The 19616-nt window shown below is 38.1% G+C and overlaps 1 protein-coding gene across 2 annotated transcripts in view; it reads left to right on the top strand.

Annotated features, from left to right (window-relative positions):
- MXD1 (MAX dimerization protein 1) overlaps positions 1 to 5974 on the top strand; it is a 30406-nt gene extending 24432 nt beyond the window's left edge. For both annotated transcript variants that reach the window (XM_043987425.1, XM_043987426.1), the window contains exons 5-6: positions 222 to 381; positions 936 to 5974. In XM_043987425.1, coding sequence (XP_043843360.1) covers positions 222 to 381; positions 936 to 1123 — 348 coding nt within the window. In that variant the 3' untranslated portion in view covers positions 1124 to 5974. The remainder of the gene's footprint in view (positions 1 to 221; positions 382 to 935) is intronic.
- Positions 5975 to 19616: the final 13642 nt, after the last annotated feature.

The following is a 19616-nucleotide window of genomic DNA, read 5'->3' as shown; positions in this document are numbered from 1 at the left end:
ATCCCTATAAGAAAAGGAGTATTGATGTCATTGGCATTGGAGGACAATAACAGTGGCTCCCCAGTGAATTTCCTTTCTGAGATAAGCAAGAAAGTCAAAACACCAAAAAGCCTTCTGGGGACAGGGGTGTGTTTCAGGAACGAGACACACATTCAAGGTAGTTAATTACTGGTTTATGAGCCTAATCTAAGGATTCCTCTGAAAACTCCTTTGACCTGCAGAAGCTTGAAGACTGTGACAGAAAAGCAGTACACCAAATAGACCAGTTACAGCGAGAACAGCGGCACCTGAAAAGGCAGTTGGAGAAATTGGGCATTGAGAGAATAAGAATGGACAGCATAGGATCGACAGTCTGCTCAGAGCGCTCTGACTCAGACAGAGGTGAGACCCTCTTTTCAGTGACTGGCTTTTTATTTTGAAATATCTTCCCTTTGCTCCTCCCTTCTCTATACTCCACAAAGTAGTACCGATCATTCATATCAATAATAATGCGAACTGCTATTTACCTGAAACGCTTGTAGCTTAACCACTCCGTGAGGTAGCTAGTACAAATGCAGGCATTACCCCTGACTTACAGATGAGAAAACTGAGGCTCAGAAGGATATTCAGTAACCTACCTGTGTTCACACAGCTAGAAAGTGTTGCAGCTGAGATTCAAACAAAGCTCCTTTGACTCCAAATACAGGATTCTTTCTATAAAAGCCATGTTACGTTGTCAGCATGATACAGCCTAAATTGAAATGGAGAACTGGCCCTCTTCTGAAGAACTTAAGCAGTGGCTAAAATGGATTATTTCAGGAAACAATCTTTTTTCCTTCAATTGCCCAGATATATTCAGGGAGGGAAAACAGGTTTTGCATTCATTGAAGTTGGGGCCTGTGTTGTCTGCTCTGACTGTGAATTCCCTCAACTCTTCCTTTTGCTCTTCTCTGTAGAAGAAATTGACGTTGACGTTGAAAGCACAGACTATCTCACCGGTGATCTGGACTGGAGCAGCAGCAGCGTGAGTGACTCGGATGAGAGGGGGAGCATGCAGAGCCTCTGCAGCGACGAAGGCTATTCGAGCTCAAGCATTAAGAGAATAAAGCTACAGGACAATCACAAGACTTGTCTCAGTCTATAAGAGACGGCTCCAGCAGTGGCTGCCTTCCTTATGGTTTTCCCTCTCGGATCTTATTAGGTAGTGTATTGGACCTTCCCACAATTCCCTTGCACGCAAATTTCAATGTACCACCACCTTTACCCAAATCAGCTTTGCCTAAGTTTTCAAGAAAAAGTGCATAGGGTCGTGGGTTTACAAAGCTACTCTCTGGAGCACACATCTGATTGCATCCACTAGCTTCTCTTTCTGTCCATAAAAATTCATCTCTGTGAGACTGTACATTCCAACCAAATTTTGAAACATCCAAGAATATTTAGACTTAGAGCCAACTCCCAAATATCAGTAATTTCCCCTTTTCCTTATTGTCATCATTTAGTCTTCTCAACCTATCTTAAATTTTTCTGTTTGCTATGTTTATGTATCTTGTCTAGCAAAAATTGTCCGATTGTGACTTCTGTTCAAAAAACCTGAAGGAACCAAACTTTTCAAGTTGAGATCCTAATCTCAGAACTATGAAGTAAGCTTTGAAAAGAGCATTTAAGAGCGCTTAACTGTGTGCCTCACCCCAGGCTTTCCTGGGAATGCTAGGAAAAATCCCTAACCCTCTGAAAACTTACCCCTCAAACACTGCACATGAATTTCTCCAGACCCGTGTGTAGCCTTGGGCAGTATCTTTTGCTTTAAACCGGGGACAACATGTCTTTGGGGTTACGCAACTCATCAAGTTTCTTGAATGTTTTTCTCACCAACTAAATGGTACAATCTATCCCCATCTCATGTTCTGGGGATTGCACCATATTGTCGTTGAATAGTGCTGTCCCAAGACATGTTTCTTTTTCCTCCAAGTTTAATACTACTTGTCTCTGGGATAATTTTTTTTTCTACCTCAGAGATGAACAAGATGATCTCCATTTCCCATTAGCACAACGATGATTATGCCTCTTTAAAAAAAAAAATAAGCAACATTTGGTCCAGTTCCAATCTATTTTCTTATTTAACCTTCAGCAATAATTGATCTGTAGAGCTAGCTGAGCTAGCTTCTGTCATTAGTGAAAGGAAAAGTTCACATTGCTACTTTCTATGTTGCAAGTAAACACAAGGGGTAGTACAATGTTACTACAGTTCCTCACCTTGTTGAATTATTTTTAGACACTCCCAGAAACTTGTTTATGGAGGCTTTGGGGTTGCTAATTTAGAAAGCTGATTTTTTCCCCCTCTTTGGCCATGGTTTCTCCCCAGCTTGGTCCCCCACCTTGTAGCATTTTTATTTAAGCTTAACAGAGCACATGTATATGTACATAAACACATTAAATCTATAAATACTATTTATTCATTTTTATATAAACTAATGTAATGGAGAAGAAATTCTTACAACATGCTTTTATAGATGTTCTGGAAACTTTGTATGTAGATATCTGCTCACTAAAATCTGTTCATTTCCCCTTAAGCTTTTTTTTTTGAACATTGTAAGGCCTTGATATTTTGCGCCTCTTTGGCTAATCTGTTCATTGAATTTGGACCATTCATAAGATGCATAAAACTAAAATACAGCAACTGGCACAAGGTGATTAAAGCAGTCCCAAATGCCGTAGATACTTCACAAGCATAAGGGCTACATAGCTTAATCAGTGATAGACAACCACCATGGGCTTTCTTGCTTGCCTGCAATCTTTACCGTGTGTATGTGTATTCAGCCTGATTATATGTCTAGCTGCCTCAAACCATTCCATATGTTCTAAAGTACAAATTCAGAGAGAGCCTATGCTCAGACTTTAAAATTGATCAGCAGCCTAAATAAAACTAGATTACTTTTGGGCTCTTTTTAAAAATGATTCTTTATTGAATTTTAAACAAAAATATGGGAATTAGGGCTAGTGGATTTCTTAAACTCCAAAGTCTCTCCTTGTTTTTCCCCTTCCTTTTTTGTGCTATTTCATTTTCTTTTTGTGGGGAAAAAGGGGAGGTGGGAGGGTGGAGTAAAAAAGAAGGATTTTTTTTTTTTAATAGCTGGAACTTTTTCTGATTACCAGCAGAAGATTTGCACTGAAATACAACTTGTATGCCTTTTGCATTTATGAAGCCTGCTTCCTGAGTCCAAGCAGAAAGATAGTGTTCAGAGAGTTAGCTCGGCCTGTAACATGTTTGGAAAAGGTACAGATATGCCTGCACTTTGAGGTACCTGCTCGGATGCCCTTTGCAAGACCTCACAAGAATTTTGTTGGTTAATGAAATGTTACATTTGAACCACCTTCACAAGTCTAAGCCCCAAGTTGTAGATGCTTTAAAGCATCAGGAAGTGTAGATTTAAGGGGTAAGGAAAGCTTGTGGGCCTGAATTGGGGGAGGGGACAAAATTGTGTACTTGTTTATTTAATTTAGAAATAAGGCGTCTGAGAGCCGCCAGTATTTTCTGTGTTTTAGTTGTTGTGCCTTTGATTTAAAACTGCATTTTTGTCTCTTTGGTTGAAATAATATTAAATGTGTTGTCCCAATATAAAACAGGAATTATTTGACCTTCACACTGTTTGTCTGGTCCTTTTCAATTTGATTGCGTATAATTGTGGAAGTTAGTATATAAATATATGTGTGTATACACATATGTGTATATAGATATATTTATACACATATATTAATGCACTTATGTCAAACTGACACCAGGGTTAGACATGGCTTTCAAAAGTTCTAAGCAGATAAAGTTAGCTTGCCAAGCTGGGCTCCAGGGTAACCAATTCCTTAACTATTGGGACCAACCCTGGGAGTTTCTTCTCTGTGATTCTCTAGGTTGTAAACCAACTCATGCCAAGGCAGCTAATTCCCCCCACGTTGCTGAAATAGTAGCACTGATTTGCCAGCCTTTTCTCTCCAATTCACTGATCCACCAGCATTATTGTTAAAGAGCTGCATCAGGGGTTTTGTTTGTTTGTTTTTTGTTTTTATTAAAAAGAAAACCTTTTTAGATAGGGTAGTTGAGGTGGGGGAGGGGAGGGGCCTAACACATAAACCCCCAGCCTTTAAGACTTTGACAGTTGTACCTATGGATAGGTATGTATGTACATATAGGTACGTGCATATTTTTTGTGTGAAAGTTGATTTACACTAGCACCCAATCACTGCATTCTTGGGTTTCACCACTGCAATGCGAGTGGTGAAATTGAGGCTCGTGGTCCTTATTTGGAACAAACCAACCAAACTCTTGCACTTAGATAATAAGCTTAATGAAATGCTTACAGTGAATGTATGTACATGTAGCATGGCGCTGTTCTATTTTAACATCCCCAAAAGTATTGTCTTTATTATTTGGGGCTTTGTATTGAGTGCCGAGCACCCCTTGTGTATTTATTTCAGGCTTTCTTCTGGTAAGCAGAGCTCTTGAATTCCTCAAGGTGCTGATAGCCACGCCATGTGAATTTCCCGAGTCACAAGGTTAATGCTAATTCGATACCAATTCAAAGAGCACAGCACTTTGAGCAGCCCAGGGAACTCTTCTACCTGTTCTTAAGCAGGCCGAGATGATTTCAATACTGTATTTCAGTGTTGGGCATTATGGAAGGTCTTGTTCTGCAATTGGCCAACCACTTTAGCACTTTGGTTGGCGGTCTCCCTGGCACTTCCCCTCATCCTCCACCTCGGGGGTTTTGTTTTTGTTTTGAAATGAAATGAAACTTCTGACTTGCATTCCACTGCCTCTGCCCTGACCCCATGAGATGTGGCCAAGAGTACGCTGTGTATTTGAGAGGAGAGTGCCGCTCGCTCCACATCAGCAAATGCCCCCACTTGTGCATTAATTTCGAGTTTTGCCACTGCACTGCACTGGGAAGGCAGCTTCTTCTTTTTCTTTCTTTTTCCTTTTTTTTTTTTTTTAACCACGCTGTAGATGATCTCTAGTTGCCTTCTCCCTTAGTTCCTCTTGGCTTCTCTGACGTCCTGGTCACCTCCCTCCCTTTGGCATTGGATGTCTGAGTGGGAAAAGCCAGGTATGTCAACATGTGAGAAAATGCCTATTATTTGCATTGTACGGCTATACAGCAACAATTATAAAACAAAACAAAACAAAACAAAACAAAAAGTTGTGGATAGATAGCTGGCTACTCCTATTTAAAATACTTCCTAAGAGGAGAGAACCCAAACGGGCCCCAAATAAAAGTGATGCCTCATTCTACATAATTAGAGTTCTCAGTACTATAAGATGTTTTTCTTTTCCTTCTTTCTTTCTTTTTATTTTTTAAAACTACCTGAGTGGGATGTGAAAAGTGTGATTTATCATGGTTGGTTTTTTGTTTGTTTTTTTACTCTCCATATTTATGACATGAATGAATTTCTTGTGCCATAGGCTTATGAGAAAATAATTAATTGACTGGCACTACCAGATCCAGACTATTATTTTCCAAACAGCTGTTGCATGACTGAAAAAATCGAGTATCTTTGTCTTCTAGCAAAATCATAAAATCAGAGTCAGTAAAGTGGCCAATCTATAGATTTATCCAGACTTAATTTTTCTTCAGCTTTTCTTTTCTTTTCTTTTTTTGCAGTTCTTTTAAATTTTGCCTAAGAACCACACTTGCCTTTATCCCTTATTCCTAGAATTGGTGCTCTTTGTAATATTGCTCTTTAAAATCATCCATTTGGGGGTGGGGATGTCTTCTGAAGGGTAAATACATACTAAATAGGGGGAGCAGCAGATGGGAGAGTGTGAAATTCTGTTTCCAGATGTTCAGTTCCTAATGTAAATACTGCGCCAATGTAAATCCTGGGTCAAGACCATAGAGAATGGTGCTTTTACTACAGTGAGCACATGCATTTTTAGAAACTACATGTTTTAGAGAACCTTGCTGTGTATATGTAAACTTCTGTATTGTTCAACTGTTAAAATAATAAGAAAAAGAAAATAAATTATTTCATTATTAAAGAAATTTGTCTCACCATCATTTCTTTAACTCCTCAGCTTTTCATGATCTTTCCATATATGTCTTAGTTAATCTAGTTGGATTTTGAATTTTAAAGCCTAAAATCAACCTAACTTTTTTTGTTGTTTTTTTTTTTGTTTTTTGCGGAGCAATGGGGGTTAAGTGACTTGCTCAGGGTCACACAGCTAGTAAGTGTTGTGTCTGAGGCCGCATTTGAACTCAGGTACTCCTGACTCCAGGGCCAGTGCTCTACAAACATTTTTAATATACATACTAATACATATTCAATGGCGTGAGTCTCAAATAGCCTCTGACAACCGAAGCCCAACTCCTGACCTTCTCCTGGAAGAACTGTTTCCACTAATAGGAGAAGGGGCAAAGGCGAGTCACTGGCGCCTTAAAACCAGTCGCTTCGGGCAGGTAGGGCTCATTAGCCTTGGCAGGTAACCTGCCTAGGGGAAGGAACCCTGATTTTAAACCTCCGCTGCCTTGCAGCTATACCCATATATGGGAAAGGCTTCCGGAGTTAACCCCGAGGAAAAATCAGGAGTCGGAGTCCCTTAGGCAGTTGGATGTTGGAGATCGCATCCCTCTGGCAACTCCTACAGCGCCACTGGTGCCAAACTGTATTGCTCTGCCTCTCCTTTGTATCCACCAGTGTCATGGAGAAGGAAAACCTGCTGCATGGGCAACAGCTTGTTTTTCATATTGATCTGCTCAGGCCAGCGCCCTGGAGAGGACACTCCAGCTACTCCTCATGGGGTAGATACAACACGGGATGCGGCAGTTACCGGTTACAGTCACTCAGGAGCTACAACTCCCACATTGGACTGCACAGCCACGCTGTGGCCTGTGGCTCTTCAAGGCGCTGATCCATGGTCGTCTGCGACTGGTGGAGGCCTACTACTATAATTACATATTCTCATACCCAATATGTACTCGAATTTAGATCACATAGGGCCATCAATTGTACCCATCTATTGTTCAAACTTCTGGTTCTCCATCCATCATAAATACCTAAAAGACTATTGCTGAATATCTGGACAGACTATAGGAACCTTATAAAATAGTGATATTCTAAAAAAACAAAACAAAACAAAACAAAAACTCAACCTATTTATTTTATTTCAAAGCTGAAAACTACATAGAACTAAGAATGAGCTACAAGGGACATTAGAATATAGAAGCTAGAAGAGGCTAGAAGAGACCTTACTGATTATTCAGCCCAGGACTTCTTAACCTTTTTCTGTCTTATGGACCCCATTGACAGTCTGGTGAAGCTATGGACCCCTTCTCAGAATAACATTTTTAAGTGCATAAAATAAAATATGTAGGGGTTTCAAAGGCATCCAGAGAATAATTTTTTTCCCCAACAAGTTCACGGGCCTTCTGAAATTTCTCGACAGGATTCTTTAGGGTCTATAGACCCCAGGTTAGGAACCCTTTATCTAGTCTAACCCTTTCATTTAACATATAGAAAAACTGAAGCCTAGAGAAAAGTAATCTGAACAAACTTAAACAGCTAGTGAGTTTCTACACTAAACTTGCCAATTTACAATATCATACTTCCTATTAAATGTATGATCCTTGATGGCAGAAATTTGGCATGGATTTTTTTTTTTTGGTGAGGCAATTGGGGTCAAGTGACTTGCCCAGGGTCACACAGCTAGTAAGTATTAAGTGTCTGAGGCCAGATTTGAACTCCTGACTCCAGGGCCAGCACTCTATCCACTGTGCCACCTGCCCCTGGCATGGATTTTTTTAAAAAAAATTTGTTGCTTTTTAACTGTATAACCCTAGTACCAAGCCATGTGCCTTGAACGCAGTAGTAACTTAATAAATTCTTGTCGAATTGAGAAGTATTGGATCCAGGACACAAACACAGGTCTTCCAATTCCAACTCTAGGTCTTACCTCTACATAAGAGTAAACAAGAAGAAATGCATAGCCCTGGTTGTCGTATGCTTCAAGGATTTCTTGTTGTTGGTCAACACCACAACAACATGGTGGTTATAGAAAGAATCACGGTGTCAGATCCCAGTTCACAATCTGGCTTGGCCATTTTGACCTTGAGCAAACCACTTTTAAGTCATGAGGTGGGTTGGGGGAAGATATATGATCCATCCTCCTAAAAATTAATTCTTCTAAAAATATTGTAGATGTCTTCTGAGCATTTGTGTAATAATAATAACAACAGACATTTCTATAGTTTTGCAATGTTTACAAAATGTTTTCTTTGCAATAATCCTGTGAGATATAGTGGGAGAATTTGCTGCATTTTAAAGGGGAGGAAACTAAAACCTAAAGAGGTCATTGGCACAACAAGGACTGGGACAAAGTCTAAGGAATCCTGACATCCAATCCATTTTTCATTTTACTGTACCGCAATATCTCGGAGCTTTACTATAATGTTTGTCCTAGGGAGCGTTCCATAGAAGTGTCATGGGGGCAGCTAGGTGGCACAGTGGATAAAGCACCGACCCTGGATTCAGGAGTACCTGAGTTCAAATCTGGCTTCAGACACTTGACACTTACTAGCTATGTGACTCTGGACAAGTCACAACCCCCAATGACCGCCAAAAAAAAAAGTGTTATGGCTATAGATATTCTTTGAGTATTCCCAGTAACAATACTTTTGCTACCTAACCTTAAGCTTCTCTGGGCTTCAAATGCCCCATTCAATAACAACAATAATAGCTAGCATTTATATAGCACTTACTATCTACCTGGTCCTATGCTAAGTGCTTTACAAACATCATCTCATATGAATCTTAAAACAACTCTGGGAAGCAGGCGTCATGATTATCTCCATTTTGCAGTTGAAAAAACAGGTAAACAGATTTTCTAGTGTCAGAGGTGGGATTTGAACTCAGGTCTTCCAGATTTAGCACTCTATCCCCTGTACAACCAGCTGTTTCCTATATAAAATAGGGATTGCTTCTAGGCACTGTGCTCCACCAAGTATTATGAGGTCCATTCTAGTTCAGATCTATAATTCACTGATAAGTTCCTTTGGATGGTGTCCAAAATGGACCTACCTGCACTAGATTGTGGGATACATGAAGAAAATGTTCTAACAAGAATTTGAGCTCTTATTTACTGAGGCAGAATGGGGATTTCTCAACAGAAGCAATGGGAAAATCCACTGAATTTGAAGAACTTTGAAGTACCCTGTGCTCCTCTGGCTTAGTCTTTGAAAACTTGGGGCTACCCTCATGCCACATTGATCAACACACAGAAGCAGTTTGTTGGGTATAGGCTTTTATGTTTTCATTTTGTCATCATAACCTCCCAACTCTTTCCTTCTAGTAAGCCAGCACTCTTCTCTATTCTTTGGAGACTCTGGAGATACCATGGAAGTATTTTAAAAAACAGCTCTTCATCATTCTTCCCTAGAACATATGAAATGCCATACTTGCTGGCTTCAAGGAGTCAACCCTCTTCAATCTTTGGAGTATTAATGCTGGTGTTTCAGAATAGTAATTCGGGACCTTAGTTTCCATGGCCATAAAATGAAGTTATTGAGCTAGATAATCTCTAGGGTTCCTTCTGGTTCTAAATCCCATGAGCCCCCTGTAATAATCATTACTTGGAGAGCTATCATTAGAACAAGAGTCACATTGGATGGTTCATTGTTATTGGGTTAAAATGAGATGGAATGGAAAAGCATTTATTCAAGACTTACTTTGTGCCAGGTACTATGCCAAGCTAGGAATACAAATAGAAAAGTGAGATAGATGTTTTTTTTAAGGAGTTCACATTTTAATTGGAGGAGATAACACTGATAGAAGAGTTCAACTTGCAGAGCACCTAACAGAAAGGCCTGCTGGTCCTCAGAGAGACGCGACAGAGCAGATAACCAGGTCCAGAAGTCTTGGATTATTGGGAATGTGGGATCTGGGTAGAAAGGATTGAGAGTAGGACTATTGTGGTGAGGAGTCCTAGGGAGTTCTAGGACTTGGGAGTCTCTTGACAAGTGGACTTCAGACTAGAGTGGTTGAGGAAGAATTCATCAGATGTGGTCCTGTGGTAATTCCTATAATCTATCTCTCCGGCTGCTTTAGTTGAACCTGAATAGTTATGGCTTCAACTGACAAATATGGTCATGGAATTAAGATCTAGAAAGAACCTCAGAAACCAGTTCATCCAATTTCACCTTTTAACAATGGAGGATAGTTCCAAGGTGAACCGATGTATGTGAGTGGGAGGTGAAATAAAATTGTAGAAGAACAATGGGTTTTAGTTCAGTAGAAGCCAGAGATCAAATGGCCAGACATAGGCCAGAACAAAAGTGAAAATATACTATTTCATTATATTTGCAACCTAAGTGTCCAGGACATAGTAGGTGCCTAATAAGTGACTGCTGATTGATTGGGGTTCAAAACAGCATGGAAGTGGATACAGCACCTGCCCTGGATTCAGGAGGGCCTGAGTTCAAATCCAAACTCAGACATTTGACACTTACTAGCTGAGTGACTCTGGGAAAGTCACTTAACCTTCATTGCCTGGCAAAAGCAAAAAACACCAAAACAAAACAAAACAAAACAAAAAAAACCCCAGTATGGAGCTCCCTAAGCCAAGAAAAAGACTAGATATCAGTGCTTCAGAGAGGTGAGATACTGAGAGAGAGAGAAAGGGGACTTGAGGTGGGGAATTTTCTAAGAGAAGGTGATGTGCTCTGCTAGCCAGAGGACTAGAGTTGGAACTAAAGGACTTGGGTTTGAATCCAGCTCTGTGTTAACTAGATATGTGCCCTTTGACAAATTATTTCTCCTCACTAGACTTAATTTTCTTCCTCTGTAAAATTAGGGTATGGGGGGGGGTGTCTCAAAGCTATTTTCTCCCCTATTTCCTCTGACCCTAAACTGAGCAAAACTGGTTACTACTATGGTTCCAGCAAGATGCTAAATACTGAGGATCCAAGAAAAAGTGAAAATAACCTCTGCCTTCAAAGAGTTTATATTCTAATGGGGTGAAGGGAATGTGCACAAACATTTATATATATATATATATATGTATATATGTGTGTGTATATGTATGTGTGTGTGCATGTGTGTATATGAGTATGTGTTTGTATATGGGCATGTGTGTATATGTGTATGTATATGTTTATATATGTGTGTGTATGGGTATGGGTGTGTGTGTGTGTGTGTGTGTGTGTGTGTGTAATGCTTACAGAGCAAATTTAAGATAACTTTAGAGCAGGGATTGTTAACCTGGGTTTCATGAACTCAATTTCTAAAATATATTTTATTTCAAAATAATTCAACTTAATAATCAATTATTATTGATTAATTCAGATGAATAATAAATTTTAAATAACACTTTATTTCAAAATACATGGTTTCCTTTGTAACCTCATGTAATATTTTATGCATTTAAAAATGTAATTTAGAGAGGGGATCCATAGATTTCACCAGATTGGCAAAGGGGTCTGCAGTACAAAAAAAGGTTAAGAATCCCTACCCTTGGAGAGAAAGGCACTAGCAGCTGGTGGCACTTGGAAAGCCCTCATGCAGAAGATGATGTTTCAGCTGATTCTGAGGCAGAGGTGAAAAAGGAAGCACATTACAGGAGTGGGGGACAACCAGTGCAAGTCACAGAGACGGGAGATGGAGCGTAGCAAGCAGGCCAGCATGGCTGTATTGTAGAGCGCGCAGAAGGAAATCAAATATAAGAAGATTGGAAAGATAGAAAAGGGCCAAGTGGCCAAGGGCTTTAAATGCCAGAGGGTTTATTCTTTCTCTTAGAGGTAATACAGAAACACTAGAAAGGGCTCCCATTCTTTGGTATCAGTGTAAAGATGGGGAAACAACTGCTCCACTGCATAGGACCAGCCTCACCTGTGCCCTAGCTATCAAGACTTTGTCTCCAATGATGGTGCCTTAGGGGGTCTGTGGTGGAAGTGCCCTATGTGGTTTTCAATGACTTCTACTTCAACTAATATACTGTTACTCAAAATGTTCCCTATCTCATCGCTTCTTCAAATTTACCTCAAGAGCTTCCCTTTATTTAAACCCTCTTCCACTGTCACCCACTCCCTAACCTCTCTGCACCTCACTTTCCCTGTTTGTAAATTGAGTAGATGATCTCTAAACTTACATTAAGCTGGAAAAACCTTTGATCCTGCCATTCTATGCCCCATGACACCCAAACGACTTATTCCCTCATTTGTTTCTTCGTCCATGCTGTTGGACTAGCAGAAATAAGGGTTAGAGAGAAGGACAAGATACTTTTAAGTTTCCTGTCCAGCCCCCTCCACACATCTAAACTGATGTAGTAAAACGTATTCTTTCCAACTTCCAAATTTGACCTGTGATTACATTTCTTGAATGTTATATGATGCTGCTCAACTTCTACTTCTTCCGTGAAGCTTCCCATGACCATCCACTCCCCAAGCCCCATGAAGTACCCTCCCAAAGGAAAGTGATCTGTCTCCTCTCAAATTTATCCTGGAACTTTGAATCTCTGCACCTATCTCACTCTTCCTTATGTCACAGGGGTTTTTCCCCCTATACTTTTTCTTATTCCCTATTCAGTCATCAACTCTTCGAGCTATACCTGTGTATTAGACCAACCCTAATTCAAGAGGTCCCATAATGAAACATTCTCTCCACCTCCTGACAAAGAAGTAATGAATTAAGGCTACAAAATGAGATATCTTTTTGGTCCCAACTGATGCAGGAATTTCTTTTGCTAGACCAGCACCCAGAATACTGCCTGGTACATACTAGTGTCTAAAATATGTCGAACTGAATTTTCTACCTCTTTCTAACTGATACTACATGTAGGTTTGAAATTTTATAGACCAGAGCCACAACCTTACCCACTTTAAACTAACTACAGGGTTAATATACAAGTTAATTTAATGGATATACTCACTCATACAAGAAGAATACAAGATATGTGTGCTCCACTACCTTACTCTCATTCTGGGTTCCCACTTTGGTCCGATTAAGGGAAGTAAAACTGTGTATGTACAGAGCTGAGACCAAGGTACCAAACTCAATGTCGGTAACTAATGGGTTCTGGATGGCCAAAGATGTTAGGATCTGTGTAGTTTTATACTGAGGAAGACAAAGGGAGATACATGTCCCTATCTTGGGTGAAAAAAGCACAACTACATTTGAATACAACAATCCTAAGAGAGTCAAATAAGGCTAAACAAGAAGTTTAAGCTAAAATTTCCTTTTGAGTGGGAGGCTGCATTCATGGATATCTATCAGTCACTTTAATTGTCACTCTTGCATGTGTACCCCATATCCCATAGGAAAAAGGGGTCTGTCTGGTCCAACGGACCAGCATCAGACATAGGAAATATGGCAATGACTAGAAACTGAAAAGAACAGTCTTCTTTCCATACATGCCTAGAAAAAGAGAAGTCCTGATCTCTAAGACCTGCTCAGGTATCTTCATAAATCAGTGACATCTTCCCACAGGTAGCAAGTCACTAAGGGGATTGCGCAGGTTACAGTGAACCAGATCACAAATTATGAGTTGTCAATACTGCCTTCTATTCCTTATTTCCCTGTCTTTGTCATTGGTGTCACTGTTTTCCTAGGTACACATGAAGTTCAGGATTATCCTGGAACTGGGAAGTCCAGAAGTAAATGAGTTGGTCTGGAATCAGGAAGACCTGAGTTAAAATACAGCCTCAGATACTTAGTAGCTTTGTGACCTGGGCAAGACACAACCTCTGTGTGCCTCAGTTTCCTCACCTGTAAAATGGGGAAAATAATAGCACCTACTTCTCAGAGTTGTTGAGAGTTTCAAATTAGATAATAATTGTAAATATTGTAAAGCATTTAGCATATAGTAAGTGCTATATAAATGTTATTTATTATTTTTTCCTGTCTGTTTAAGGGCCCCTACATCTGCTCATACATCAATTGAACAACCATTATGATAGAAAATAAGCTCCTTGAGCTCAGGGACTGCTTTTCTTTTTGTCTTTGTATTCCCAGATGCCCAATTCCAAGATGATTCTAAACTTCCGAGCAAGACTACCTGAAGGAAAAAGCACAGTATCCAGCTGGGACCAGTTCTGACCTCCCCAAAGTTAGTGCAGGCAGAGACTTAGGCTGAGGAATCATAAATTGCTCATTATGGGAGGAGGCAGAGATGCTTTGAGCTCTGGCCCCCAAGGAAACCACAGTTAGAAGGGAGGGAATCAGAAAGTGAATGATAGGGGGAAATAAGAAGGGAGGAAAAGTTTAAATTACCAAAGATTTCAGGAAGAAGAAAAGTCAAAGACCTTGAACATTAGTAGGTAAATCAACAGAAAGAACATTAACAACAGAAGGAATATGGCCTCCAGCTAGTAAACAAGTTCAGGCATCTATGAATAAATACTGCAAAACATAGGAAAATAATCAAACACTTGAAAAGACAGAGGATGCTGGGGAATTTTAGGAGAGCATGTAACCACAACACATAATATGAGTGTTTCAAAAGGGAAAATGAAAATTATGAGAGCAAAATGTATGACCTGCACAGCAAAAATAATAGGCAGGATAGAAATACTGGAATCTACAATGGCAAGCTTCACCAAATAAAAGAACAATAGATTGAGAATGAATATATATATATATATATATATATATATATTTAGAGAGAGAGATGTGAAGAACATTCTAGAAAAAGAGAAAGGAAAAACAATAACTTTTAAAAAGAAAATATGTTCACTATGCATGTAAACCATACTAATTTTGAAGGATACAGGATGTATAGAGTCAATATGAGAATCATAGGTCTCCTAGAAGAGCATGGCAGGAGGAAAAAACCCTTAACATCATAATGGAGGATATAATAGAACTGCCCAAGGCTGCTAAACATAGAAAATAGAATATCAACTGAAAAATACACAGATTGTTGACAGAAAAAAACTGAAGGCTACAAACTCCAAGACACATAGCAATTAAATTTAACAATTTAATGCAGAAACAATAATTTCTGCAGATGATGAAGAAGACCTTCAAATACAAAGAAAAAGACATTTGAATAATATAGGACTATACTGCACTAGAAATCATGGGAGGGAATGTAATAATATGTTTGAAAGAGCCATGAAGCTCAAGATGCAGCCCAGTGTGATCCACCCTGCAAATCTGTGCCTAACCATACATGAAAAAATATAGAATTCAATAATAAAGAGAACTTTCAAACATTTTTAGAGGGAAAAACAGAACCTAAGAGATCATTTGCTTTTCAAACATCTCAAACAATAGAAATGCAGGAAGGCTGAATAAATACAGCAGCTAAGGACAGCAGCAGCAGCAAAGTGATATCAGAGGGACCACTGAGAGATTTCTTTCCAAATATACACAAGGAGGCAAAGATGAAGGAAGAAATCTAGTAGAGGTAATGGTGAGGAGGAAGATAAGGACATCATGGACAGAACCTGACAAAACCCTGCCTACGAGTAATCAATGTTTTGTTTGTTTGCTTTCTGGAACTACATTACAACATGGGAGGATACATGAAAGGAGAGAACAGGGGTGAGAGGTGAGAAAGCAGCCCTGAAAAGGGCTCATAAAGCCTTCATACCAAAGGTCCCTGAACACCCCTTATGTCCACACTGAATACCCACAATGAACAGGATTAGTTCAAGGGGAGGAGAAGAAGGGGGAAATCTACTTGACTAATTGAGAAAGAAAAAGTGAGGGGGAAGGATAGAAGAAATATATAACTAGGTAAAAGTAATAGAGAAAAAGGATCTAATAAAACCTCCAAGGCAAAGGGGAAACAAAAGAGAGAAGGAGAGCAGGGAGGAGAGTAAGAGAGCCGATGGAAACAGGACCACCTTCAAAAAGATTAAAGAAAAGTAACTCAAGAAACATTATACTATGTTTATAGTAGAAGAGGGAGGAAATTTTAACTTAGAAAAACGCAATATTAGAGACAGAGGAAGAAAAATGCAGATCTAACTTCTTACAACTTTAAATGTGAATGGATCAATCAATCCAATGAAAGGACAAAGAATGATAGACTGGATAAGAAAACAAAATCTTACTATCTATTACTTACAAGAAACACCTTTTTTAAAAAGACAAACAAAAAATAAAACTATGGGAATGGAAAAAATTTACTATGCATAAAGTGAATCCAAAAAAATAAGAATTGCAATAATGTTGTTTGACAAAGCAAAAATCTTAAAAAATAAAAATGGATAAACAAGAAAACTATATTATACTGAAATGAACTACAGATAATAATCCAATATCAGTAATAAACCTTCATACTCTAAATGCTTTAACATCCAAATTCATAAAGGAAATATCTGAGCTACAAGAAGACATAGACAGTAACGCAAAAGTGACAAGAGACATCAATATCCATCTCTCTGTTTTGGTTAAATCTGACAGAAAAATAAACAAAAGAAAAATTATAAAAATGAATAAATTTCTGGAGAAATTAGATTTAAAAGACACATGGTGTCTTCTAAATGAAACAACAAAAGAATACATATATTTCTCTGTACTCCACAGAATTTCTTGTTAAAAAATTGAGCATGTACTAGGGCACAGAAATATTGCAAACAATTATCAAAAGGCAGAAATAGTCAATACATCCTTTACAAACCAAAATGCAATAAAAACAGAAATTGGTTCAAGGCCCACAAACAAACGATACAAACTCAAATGGAGACTTAACAAAAAAATCTTAAATAATGAGTGGGTCAAAGGAAAAATCACAGAAACAATAACTATGCAACAATTTTAATAATGATGAAACAGCATGCCAAAATCTACTGAGATGCCAAAAATCTAATAAGATGATCTCCTACTGAGAAGCAGTCCTCAGGGGGAAAATCATATTCTTGCATATATATATATATATATATATATGTATATGTATATGTTAGAAAAATAGAAAAGAAAGGATTAATGAACTGAATATGCATTTTTAAAAATTAGAAAATCAACAGACTTAAAATAAGCACATAAGAAAAGGTATTAAAAATCAGAGGAGAAACAGATAAATTGGAAACAATAGGAACCAAAGAAATGAGAAATAAAACTAAAAGCTAATTCCTTGAAAAGACTAATAAAGTTGATAAACCCTTAGCTAATCTGATTAAAAAGAAGAGAGCAGAAAATCAAATCCATGAAATAGGATATGAACAAGGTAAAGCCATAGCAAAACCAGAAAGAAATAAAAAGAATCAGAATCTATTATGCATGCTGGCAAAACCGAGAATGCAAAAGAAGTAAATACCTTCAAAATATAAAATACCCAAACTATCAGAAGACAAGATAGAGATCTTTAATAACTTAATCTCAGAAAAGGAAATAGATCTAGCTGTAGAGAAACTACTAAAGAAAAGAAAAACTTCCTGGTCTGGATAGGACAAGTCTATCAAACTTTAAAAAAAAATGGTTAGTAGCCATTCTTTACAAATCATTCTCAAAAATTGAGAAAGAAGGAACCTTACCAGAATTCTTTTATAAGATAAAACTAGGGGGCAGCTCCCTGGCCCTGGATTCAGAATGACCTGAGCTCAGATCCAGCCTCAGACATTTGACACTAGCTGTGTGACCCTGGGCAAGTCACTTAACCCTCATTACCCCACCAAAAAAAACCCCAAAATCAAAACAAAAACAAACAATAAAAAAGATAAATCTAATCTTGGCACGTAAACCAAAGTAAAATAAAACAGAAAGAAAACTGTAAGTATCACTCATGAACATTGACTCAGAAATTTTAAACAAAATCCTATCAAACAGACTATAGTGATTTATCCAAGAAATTGTTCATTATGATCAAGTAAGATTATGCTGGGGAAGCCAGGATTGTTCAACAATGGGAAAACAATCACCTAATTAATCATATTAAATACCAAAATGTCCAAAACCACATGATCATCTCAATAGGTACCAAAAAAAGAGCTTTTGAACACTTTTGTTAAAAATCCTCTGCAATTTTGGCACACCTTTTTAAAAAGCATCATAAAAAGGATTGTCTATAGGTAGCTAAGTGGCACAGTGGATAGAGCACTGGCCCTGGATTCAGGAGGACCTGAGTTCAAATCCGGCCTTAGACACTTGACACTTACTAGCTATGTGACCCTGGGCAAGTCACTTAACCCTCATGCCCTGAAAAAAAAAAGTATTGTCTAAAACCCAAAACAAACATCATCTGCAATGAGGATACATTAGAATCTTTTTCAATAAATATAGGAATGAATCAAGGATGACCACTCTTCGCACTATTATTTGACATAGTTTTGAAAATGCAAGCAACAGCAATAAGACAACAGAGAAAAAATAAAAGGAAAAATTCCTGTTTACTGATTATGACTTACTTAAACAATCCTAGGGAATCAGTAAAGATACTAATTGAGATAATAGTTTCAGCAAAGTTGCAGGCTACAAGATAAACCTTCAAAAATCAAAAGCACTTCTACATAATGATAAAAAAGAAAACATGAGAGGAAATAATAGGAAAAAAACCAACTACAAAATGCATAAAATATCTGGACTGACCTCCAAGCAATCAGAAGACTTGTGTAGATTGAATTATGAAGAGTTCTTTAAAGAAATTAAGAAAAACTTAAAAAGCAGAATGGCTTGGCCATGCCACATACACATACATACACATATACATGTATATATGTATATGTGTAGGTATTAATACATACACACATATATATGTGTGAGAAAGTAATAGTCATTCCCCAATGAATAGTCAAAGGGTATAGTTTTTTTAAACTGAAAAATATTTAAAACAACATAAAAAATACTCCAAGTCACTAATATTAACAGAAATACAAATCAAAACAACCTTGAGGTTTTATCTTATACCCTAAAAATTGGTTTAAAAAAAATGACCAAAAAATGACAACAGTCAATGTTGAAGGGGTTGTAGCTAGGTGGCACATTGGATAAAGTACTGGACTTGGAGTCAAGAAGACGTCTTCCTGAGTTCAAATCCAGGCTCAGATACTTACTAGCTGTGTGACCCTGGGCAAATCACTTAACCCTCTTTGCCACAGTTTCCTCACCTGTAAAATGAGCTAGAAAAAGAAATGGAAAAATACTCCAGTATCTCTGTAAGAAGACTACCTAAATGAGGTCATGATGAGTTGAATGCTACTGAAAAACAATTGAACAGGAGCATAGTCCTATTAATACATTGTTGGTGGAGCTGTGAAGTGGTACAATTTTGGAAAACAATTTGAAATTATGCAAATTATGACTAAAATATCCATACCCTTTGAATTAGAGAATGTATTATTGGGCTTATATCTCAAAGATGCCATGGATAAGACAAAAAGGATATTTGCTAATCCTTTTGATCTCTCATTCATTTGTTTTCTTCCTTCCAGTTTCATCCTTAAATGTCCTTATGATGACCTTAACTGAGTCTCTCTCTCTCAGCTTTCTTTAAACTGTTTTTTCCTTCCACCACTTCTTCTTCTCTGATGAAGATGCTCATCACAATGTTTTACCATCCTTTTACCAAGATTTCATTGGCTGTTATTTATTGACTATACACTTTTTTGTTTTTAGTGAGGCAATTGGGGTTAAGTGACTTGCCCAGGGTCACCCAGCTAGTAAGTGTTAAGTGTCTGAGGTCGGATTTGAACTCAGGTACTCCTGACTCCAGGGCC

Source organism: Dromiciops gliroides, chromosome 2 (assembly GCF_019393635.1).
Source record: "Dromiciops gliroides isolate mDroGli1 chromosome 2, mDroGli1.pri, whole genome shotgun sequence".
Lineage (NCBI taxonomy): Eukaryota > Metazoa > Chordata > Mammalia > Microbiotheria > Microbiotheriidae > Dromiciops > Dromiciops gliroides.
Note: the sequence above shows the minus strand (reverse complement) of the source record. Positions and strands in the feature narration are given on the sequence as shown.